The sequence below is a fragment of the Maniola hyperantus genome, chromosome 7, assembly GCF_902806685.2.
Source record: "Maniola hyperantus chromosome 7, iAphHyp1.2, whole genome shotgun sequence".
NCBI lineage: Eukaryota > Metazoa > Arthropoda > Insecta > Lepidoptera > Nymphalidae > Maniola > Maniola hyperantus.
In genome coordinates, this window is record NC_048542.1 from 2,701,650 (window position 1) to 2,711,794 (window position 10,145).

Genomic DNA, 10,145 nt, shown 5'->3' on the forward strand with positions numbered 1-10,145 from the left:
ATAATATTCCTTGAAGTACAAGGATGGTTCTTACGAAGAGAAAAAAATAATTCAACCTCCCCCTCAATTTTCTAAACTCCACCCGAGCGAAGCCGCTAGTATTATTAAGTAGCTAAATCTCTATGACTTTAAAACACTTCGATAAAAGATGGCAGCCTTAAAACAGCTGTTCTGATTGGCGGCTATTAAATACTAATAAGGTCTGCGTTGCGCTTAAAGAAGTTTTAATAAAGTTTATATTGTAATAAATCTGTATGTTACCAGGGTACGGCCACGAAGAGAACGACGGGAAGACGTTCGACGTGCGAGGCACAGAGCACACCTGATAAAGCGCCGGAGCTCTAACTATCACTCGCTAGCAATAATCTGTGGTTACGTGTCATTATTCATTAATTAACATAGACGAATAGTTCATATTGCGTTCGTCGCTTTTGATACAAAACATTTTAAAAATTATACCTTCTATACTCTATAATGACCTTTACTAATAAAAAACCCACCACTCAAACCTGGTTACTACCTAGGTATATAATCTATTTTTCTTTGACTTAAAGATCTGTACTCTATCCAAGGAAAGAAGTTAGTATAGAGCTCTCTGTGTTACATAATCCCATACAAATGACACAGACAAAAATCTCAGTCGGCCTCCAGTCGGCGTTAACCATTTTGACTCACCGACCAATCACAAACATGTTTTTAAAAAAACATTTGAAATCCATTCGAAAACATAGTTTATCTTGTGATTGTGTGACGGCTCGTGGGGTAGGGTGCGGTTGCATGGGGGTGACAATATTGAAATCTTTAATTTTTTCGTCAACTGTTACCCTCCCGCTACCCGCGCCCTACACCTGACCTACTTACCGTCTCAGTGAAACGATATACACAAAAATACATATACTCGTATGTAATACCTTGATACAAAAGTTTATTTTTTATTTACCTAGGTACCTAATATTTCAATTATTTTTTCGTAATAAATGATTTATTAGAATGTTTTGTGTAAAAAGCGACGTAATTTCGATCGATACAAACATAAATGTAAGGTAACAATTTAAATGGTAATATTATGCATTGTGTGCTGGTAACACAATGGTGTTATGATTTAAGGGGCGGGCCTCAAAGTTTTGTTATTGGGGGCGCCACTAGATCCCAATTTTTAGTCAGATTAAAAGCATGTTTCATAACCACCAAATAAATTTTATCTGACGAATAAATTTGTCAGTCTTTGTTTTTAGAATCTGTCAAAATGTCAAATTTATTCATTAGACAAATTTTATTTAGCACTTGTGAAACACGACTTTATGAAGCTTAAAGGTGATTTTGTTAAAATAGCCCTGGCGATACTACTTTTTCAATTAAGTATCACCTGACTAAGCAATATTTAGCCACTATCACTAGTTCACTAATTCTATTGTAAACAATATCTTAACTTACATGATAGGCTTAAACATTCATTCTTTTCATAATGCTCTCTGCGGAAAAGGGTAGCACTGGATTTACGCCTGTCAATTTAGTTATTTCAGGTATTATGTACAGCAAAACTAGCCACATATATTAACTAATAATATTTTAGGCAAGTGATCGACGGGCATAAATTACTTACGAAAATTTACAAATAAAAAATCAAAGCCAGTGATTGCGAAATTAATAAGGGTTTTGGATATTAGTACCGTAGTATTGGTGTCAAAAACCCTTTATCTGGCTATGCCGTTGTGGTGGTTTTGCTAATTCTAAAAAAAACCAAGGTCCTGTTTCACAACCGCCAGATAAACTTTATCTAACGAATAACAGATATTATGATAGTTTTTGTAATTATTGAAAATCTGTCAAACTGTTAAATTTGTTCGTTAGGACAAGTTTATCTGGCGGTTATGAAACCAGGAGGTTAGGCCATAAGGAGAGCTTGTTTTTTTTTTATTGTTATTGATATTTACACAAAGCACAAACTAGTGGCGCTCTTTGTTAAGTTTTAAACTTAATGTAAAAATGATTGCATCAAGTTAGTATTTATTCAATACGCTTATTTTTTATTTTATTTTTGATCAAAACACAAAGACATTTTAAAGTTTTCTTGAACAATATAAATAAATACATTATGATATCATTTGGCGGTTCTTACTTGTGACTAAATTTTATCGATCTGATTACTTACCTACTTTAAATAGGTACCTAGTTACTTCTACTTGAAATAGGTTTTATAAGTTAGTAGCTAGGTATATGAAAATCTATTACAAAGGAGTAGACTTTAGTTAGGTAGGTAATTTCGAGTTACAATGGAGTTTTCTTTCATTTCACCCAATAATACATACCCAAAACACGTCATTTTGAAATACTGTATCTACCTATGCTGAAGTCTAAGCTTTAATATTATGATCGCAAGCCAATTCGAGATATCGTGTACGAGACTTCCCATGCTGCAATTGTTTTTAAATTTGGTCATGCGTGAGAGTCGCTTTTTTTCATTGCTCAATTATTATTTATTTATTTCTTTTTGAGGCCTAGAGGGTACAAAGCTACTTGATCAATGTTCCACGCCTATGTCAGTTTGTAGCATTTTTCTTTTATAGGAAAAATATAGATAAAAAATAATTTGTTTTAAGAATCGTTTGCATGCATTATATTTTGTGAATGTGAACGTGGTTTGCCATTTATTTATTTTTATGTTTTTATTAACTATCACAACAATGGGGCCGATTCTCTTGTACACAATCTCTAAACTAAACTTAAATGACACGTCTAAATCTATTGCTATCCCTGTCATAATGTTGCTTGCCGAAAAGGATAGCACTAGATTTAGACGTGTTAATTTAGTTTAGTTTAGAAATTGTGTACAAGAGAATCGACCCCATTAACAGATTTATTCGTTAAAATAGAAAGTCAATTTTAGGGTTAGTTCAACTAAAAAATGAACGCAATAACATACCAAGTGACACCTACCGATAAAATTAAAAAATATTATGGCCTTTTTTGCTTAATTCCCTTTTAAAAACACAAAAATATTCGTAATATTGTCTCGTCCAAATTCTTATAAGATGATTTTTGTAGCTTTGGCTAACTTGTCTCACAACTTCGTGGTATTCGTAACTGTTTGTAAGTGAAGTTAGCAGGAGTTCCTCAAGGTCTATTAACATTTGGTGGAGGCAATAAGTCAAAGTAACCCATAACTTTATAACTATCTCAACTCTCAAGGCCATTGCATAATGACTTGGCCTTAACAACGGAAAAATGCTACAAACTTCTAATGCATCTATTTTAGTTTAGCTGAATTAGGGCCGATTTTTCAATCGTCAAAATAATTATATTTGACAGAGGAATTTTGTAGTTTTGATGTTTGCTATATAGGTAATCTGTCAAAATATTGAATTTATGTCAGTTAAAGTTTATTTGACGATTTAAAAAATCAGCCTTTAAAAGATAAATCGCTTCTCGAAAAAACGCGTAAACGACGTGTTATATGTTCTTACGATAAAACCGTGATAAGGCAATGTGAAAAAACCGCATTCAAATTGGTTAAGCCAGAAGGAAGATAAGTATAACGGATCAAGGACGGAACCTATTGAAAATCTCCTTTTTTAGAATTTTTGAAGTCGGTTAAAAATTACTTTGTACTGTAGGTATGTACTTAGAATATCTAAAACCCCGGATTACAGCACGTCGCTTACGCGTTTCTCCAAACGCTCGTGTATTTTAATTTTTACTGCCACCTGAAAAAATTCTTAGGAAACCCTAGAAAACCTTTAAGATTAAGGTATTAATAGAAATTGAAACAAATAATTGCGCCCAAATAAGAATTATCAAATACTAATTATAATTATTATTAAAAAAAATTAAAAAAAAACGTTAATGTTTTTGATCTATTACGCTTATTAATTAAATTGTAATAATAATTATCAATTGTATTAATTAATTCTCTGTAATGTTAATGTACCTATTTACCTAAATAATGTATTATAGAGAATTGTCGGTTAAAGCTGGCCGCACACTCGGTTCGAGCTGCAAGTCTGAACGTATCCAGCTAAGAGCTCCTGAGACGCCCCCCGATTGTGTAAGAATAACCATTTCATAACTATCGCAATCGTCAAGAAATTCTGCCCTTTGATTGGTTGATTCGCTGTTTACAATGGTTATTCTTACACAATTGGCGGACTGGTCTAGCCGCTTGAGGTCAAGCAAGTGTATAGATCTCAACCTATATAGGTAAGTGCGGAAGCACTTAAATAGGTTGAGATCTATAGAGCGTACTTAGACTTTTCTCAGACTTAAGATTGAGTTAAAACGAGACAGATTTATGTGAGAGATATAGCTCTGTCTCGTTTTAACTCCGTCTTAAGTCTAAGCTAAGTCAGAGTGCGCTCTATAGATCTCATCCTAAGGGTGAGGATTTAAGGATTTTTGCTCGAGTCATTTTGACCGTTTACAAAGTTTGCTTGATGCTTGTGTCATCTGTGCTTACCCGCTGCTTGATTGCGGTAAAACTGCATCAATCATAATTACAATCGCAATCGTTATGATTGGCTGAATTTATGGTATTCTTGTTGTAACATTACATTGTAGCCAATAGTTAGCGAGTGATTAGCGAGCATTAACCAATCAGAGATGATTGCGACCGTGACATTGTAGCTGTCATTCTACCGCAATCGAGCCGCGTGCGGGCGAGCGCCGGTGACGTGCGGGTGTGCCTCATACCCCGATTGCCATCTCAAACTGTGGCGGACTGTACATGCTTGTCATAAAGGCGCCTGACCGTCTCGGAAGCTCTGTATGCATACTGATTTGGTAACTCAGTGTATCGAACGATGAATCATAGCCACCGAACTCATTTGACATTGGTTGGTTCTAACTCGTCATTTACATTTTCAATCTAGCTATTAGTAGGTATGAAATTTTACATCTCACCAACTTTAATAAAATTCGAACATCGAAACAATTTAAAGATTCATGAGTTAAAATAATAAATTCAGTACCACCGATTTTAATTTCGCAACGATTCCGCTGCGAGCGCTCGCTGTATATGCATGGACAAACTTGAGCTTTAAAGCAACGACGTTAAGCACTATTTTACTTTAACGCATAAGTATACCGAGATGCTCGAATTGAGATGACTATGTCAAAAATAAATTCACAATTAGTGTAGGTAACAGTGTTTGGTGGGATGTAATATCTTAAAGAGCTCAGTGGGTGACTCGATAACTCGGTGATCAACACTGAATGATAGCCACCGAGCTTATTTGGCATTTATTTTTAATCCGTTGTACAAAAAACACTCACTGAAGCAGCAACGAAGAACCAACCAATGTCAAAATATGAGCTCGGTGGCTATCATTGAGTGTTGAACACTGAGTTAGCTTCTATACCTATTCTGAATTCTATGGTATTCTATGGTAGGTACCGCCTAACCTTCGCACCAAATGTCTACATTACCTAAATACATATTTAGTTTTTTTACGCTTAACTAATATAAGACTACCTTTACAAATGTTATGAATTTCTTATTAGTTTGGTCATATTTTTTAAAATTTTCCTCGTTATAAATTGCCTCAATAAAAGCCGAAAAGTATATTCTTAAGTATAAAGTTGATCGCAGATTGCCGCAAGAACCAAAACGCTTTATTCTGTACTGAAAATGCGAGTGACTTCAACAGAACTTCTCCGGGTCGCCCGATGCGACTGACTCTTATTTTTATTGAATTATGTAGTTGCATTTTCAGTACTGAAAAATACACGTCTGCGGCTCGGCTCCTAATATACAATCAGCTAAAGACAGCGTTATTAAATATGGCCAATTTATCCTTAGATTTAAGCACACTGTCTTTAAACGCACTTCATTAATTTAGTATAGGTACTCATAATATTATAGCTAACAGCTGTTTTGAAAGAGACATTGGTAAAGACGTAAATACATCTCTGTGTTGTTGTGTGTCGTGACTCGTGAGTGACGCGAGAGAAGGCTATCGCAGTCCTAGAACATGCAACAAGTATTTAATTTTTCATTAGTATATTTTATCTATTTACTTACCTAATTGTAGATCGCACAAAAACGATTATATCATTCGGTACCTTTAATGTTTTGTTACGCTTAGCAATTTTCTACTCAATGATTTTTTATGCGATTTATTTTTGATCGTTAAGTGATACACAAAAAAATCTTATCATAAAAAGACCAACTTTTCTAAAAATATTGAATGTCTTGTCTTTCCTCTGCATTTTTGTTATACTTATATTTAAGTAAATGTAAGTCCTACGTACCTACCTAAAGTCCTTTAAAATAATTAATTTCCTTAATTTCTAAAGGTGCAAACACACTATCGTGTTGCGGTGTGTTGTGGTCCGAGTCTTACATTTTATATGAAGACGTGTACGTGGACGTGTGAGGTATACTAGTCCGTTATGAGTTTTGGCGTACGGGCGCGGACCAATCAGGCCAACGCCTACAGGTACACACCACACCAAAATACAATTCCCTGTGTCTGCACCTTATTGCGAAAAAGTGTGGACGGCATTTTCCGAAAAATAGTCTAATTATGGAGTTCATAAGATTTTGACAGTTTACCTAAAAGTCTACTAACGTGGCGTTAGGCTGAAGGAACATTGCAATAAGATGATGCGACGCATTATTTTCAGTGTGGCAAAGAAAACTGAACTTCATTTTCGCTGTCTAATGTGCCTACAGCCCCATATATCGATTTGTAGCTAGATTATGCCCGCCACTTCGTACGCGTGGACTACAAAAATTTCAAACCCTTATTCTACCCTCTAGGGTTCAATATTAAAAAATCGTTTCTTAGCGGATGTCTGCGTCATAATAACTATCTGCAGCCTGTCCCTCCAGTAGATTGACATGTGCGTTGATAGATGTCAATCAGTGGGTCACCTTTGCGATATATATATTTAGAAGAACCTAAGAACCAATTTAATAGAACAAAAAAAGGCGCACGGCGACGCGTGCTTTCGGGCCGAGTTTTCAATTAGTAAACACACAGTGGATGTAAAATTCGGTTATAGTAAGATCTTTAATGATCTTTCGCTTTGGCTCTGCCGCAATGTGCCTTGAGCTTAATGCGTAAGTATGTACCTAGGTGTGCAAGTTTGAAGTTCGGAAAATGCCCGGAATAGCTTCGTATTTCTTCGTTCGTAGTAATAAGTGTATGTAGTTCCAACAGGCTGGTCCCTGTATTGATATTCTTTACCTCATAAGTACCCAATATTTTACCATTGCGTAAGAATAAATTTAAAAATTAAAATTACGTGTAAATTACTACCGTGGCGATGTATTCAATTGAATTGTTAAAATTATTTATGTATTCCGGAATGATACGTATGATAAATCGATGTCCTGATTAAAATTATCTTAATAATATACGTTTTGTGTTTCATTTCCGTTCCATAATCCATGACGCATGACGCATTCCATAACGCTGGCCATACACGATCAAGTGGTTAAATTGATCGTGCATGGTAATGCGGCGTCCAGCCATACACCGTCAAGTATGTATGCCATCATGCACATTGATAGCCATACACTATCAAGTTTACTGGGCTCCGCTTCAAGTCCACTGCAAACTTGATCGTGTTCTGATCGTGTGATCTTGAAGTTTGGCGAGATAGAAAATGCACATATGATATTAAGTAAATTAAAAAAAAGTACTGGCATAACCGTGTCGTGTGGTGTCGTGATACCACAGAGACAATCAGAGGGCTGATTGCAATAATTGTGATCATCATCATCATCATTCCTATTTGAGTCCTGATTTTACTCGTAAGTTAAACCACAATTAATTTTGTAGCTTTTTTATTTTAAATTATTATACATACATTATTACAGCAAATAATACAACTACCTAACAGCCAAGATTAATTTAACAGGATTGGAACAGACCCTTCTTGCGCATCTCTTCGAACTCCTTCTCAGCATCGTATGTCCTGAAATAAAACAAAATAATTTACTATACATTATTTGTAGGCAATTATTATAATAAAACCTTATTATCGATCGTCTATGATAGACGTAGGTGGAGGTCATTGTCAAACTCGGCGCTGGAACCATGTCCCATTAACATCGATATGATTTCATTTTGACGTCAACAGAAATAAAAATATACCATCAGCTCGAAACTTCAGTCTAGTGCTGACGTCACTAAAATGGCGGCCACGCGTATTAGCAATTTGCGGGACTTATACAAGAAATAACACTTTAATTATTTACCAAAAAAACATGTATACATCATTTACTACATTGTTACTTCCTAGTTAGTTTCCCTTTACTTGTGCTATAAGACATTGCTACCTGCCAAATTGCATGATTCTAGGACCTAGGTGAGCAGGAAGTACCCTATTACCCTATAGGTTTTGATTTCCATTGCAGTCTTGACAAACACGGTAGACAGACAACAAAACGATCCTATTTCTAAAGAGCTTCCGACACGGTCAAGCACGTAGATTTTTTGCTTGATTCAAGCATTTTACAAAGTTTGCTTGATGCTTCAGTCAAGCATTTACGTGCTTGACGCGTGATTGATACGATTTTATATTTCTGCTTGACACGACGTTCGGACAGTGTTTGATGTATGTGCCTGATCTTTGAAGTAACTTGATCAAGCAAAAAAGTGGTTAGTCGACGTTAGCCAGACTAGTTTAGCTCAACTGCGATGCGCGCACTGACTCTTTGAAAAGAGACCCCGGATGGGTTCGAAACTAGTCGGGCTAACGTTAACTAAACATGTGAGTATAGCCGGGTGTAACATATGTATAATAAAGAAGAAAGCCTTGCCTGTAGAACTCAGCATATCGCTTCTTGCGTGGGTTGCTGACCAGCTGCTTGGTGAGGAAGCCCGCGAAGCCAGCCAGTGCCAGGGAAATGATCAGGTTCCGCTTGATCACAGTGTTCAGCAGCCCTCGCATCTCGGGCTTGGCGATCGTCGACACTGCCTTGTCGGCCATCTTTAATAACACATTGATCATTTCTTTCAATACATTTAAAAACAAAACTCCGGACTCAGTGACTCACCAATGCCCAACCTTTGGAACTAAGAAACTAAAATTTTGCACTGAGGTTCTCAGTTTTCAACCAACCCCTAAGGGGGTAAAATAGGGGTTTGAAATTTGTGTAGTCCACTCCACATAAGCTAGTCTCCAATAAATGGTTTTAAAATGCCACTCATGTGAGTCCGGAGCAGATCAGCTAGTGCTATGAATAAGAATTTCGTTCTCAAGGTGTTTTATGTCTTAAAACACTCAACATTAAAAATTCTTAACATAAAAAAAAAGATCTTTGTGGACAGAGTTTGTTCTATTGATTAAATATACTTTTATTATAATACAAGACTTTTTAAAATTAAAGAAAAGGGTGTGATAATATTTTAATTCCTAGGACTCAGTCAATAAAAGGATAGGTAGAATAATAATATGTAAGTTACTAGACTAGGTTATGTTTTCTTATCAGATTACGAAGTTGAAACGTACATTTTCTTTAACATGAACATTGTTTTCTGGATCAAATTTTTGAGCACTCTTTTGTGCATGTTATTAACAGTGAATTAAGCTTTCCATCAATCTAATTTTAAAGTAAAAACATTTGCTTACTATGACGATAATAATGACGTAATTACATAACACTGTAACGAATGTAAAATCGAAATAACTAAGTCTAGGATTCCTAAAAACTGTAAAAAATAACCTTAACATGCATAAAACTAAATCCCATCGTAAAATACTTACATTTTTGGATAGCTTTTAGTATTTAAAATCAAGGTGGTCTCAAAATCACAGCAAGTGTTTCAGAAAGTACGTTTTCGTTGAATTAGGAATCTATACGTCATTTTGACAGTTCACAAAATATTTTCATTGGCTGTTATAATATCAATTGAAAATTTTGACCAATAAAAAAGCAGAAGTATGTTTTAATCATACACTTTTTTCCGGCTCTGGATGGTTTTTCACATCTTTAAATCAATAAATGGTTCTCGTTAAGTACGTATATATTATCTATTATCAAAATATTCTAATGGATTACACATACTTTTAGATAGATAGGTAATCAACACACAGCAGGGACCTCCTCTTTTCATCTGCTAACTTAGTTTCTCGCCTTATCCTAACTAACCAAGTTCAACATGTTTACCTAATAACTAATGATAGCAGATATTATC

At 35.3% G+C, this 10,145-nt stretch overlaps 3 protein-coding genes across 4 annotated transcripts in view; 1 reads left to right on the forward strand and 2 right to left on the reverse strand.

Annotated features, from left to right (window-relative positions):
- Nucleotides 1–7,359, forward strand: part of LOC117983540 (NACHT and WD repeat domain-containing protein 2) — a 45,411-nt gene extending 38,052 nt beyond the window's left edge. For both annotated transcript variants that reach the window (XM_034970115.2, XM_034970116.2), the window contains exon 25: nucleotides 265–7,359. In XM_034970115.2, coding sequence (XP_034826006.1) covers nucleotides 265–326 — 62 coding nt within the window. In that variant the 3' untranslated portion in view covers nucleotides 327–7,359. The remainder of the gene's footprint in view (nucleotides 1–264) is intronic.
- The window catches only part of LOC138402586 (uncharacterized), a 217,198-nt gene that overhangs the window by 90,135 nt on the left and 116,918 nt on the right, over nucleotides 1–10,145 (reverse strand). The window lies entirely within an intron of this gene.
- LOC117984069 (cytochrome c oxidase subunit 6C-like) lies at nucleotides 7,773–9,842 on the reverse strand. Its single transcript, XM_034970719.2, has 3 exons — nucleotides 9,715–9,842; nucleotides 8,768–8,937; nucleotides 7,773–7,920 (listed from the first exon to the last, which is right to left on the reverse strand). The coding sequence occupies exons 2-3, from the start codon at nucleotides 8,935–8,937 to the stop codon at nucleotides 7,857–7,859; spliced, it is 234 nt and encodes a 77-aa protein (XP_034826610.1). The 5' UTR covers nucleotides 9,715–9,842; the 3' UTR covers nucleotides 7,773–7,856.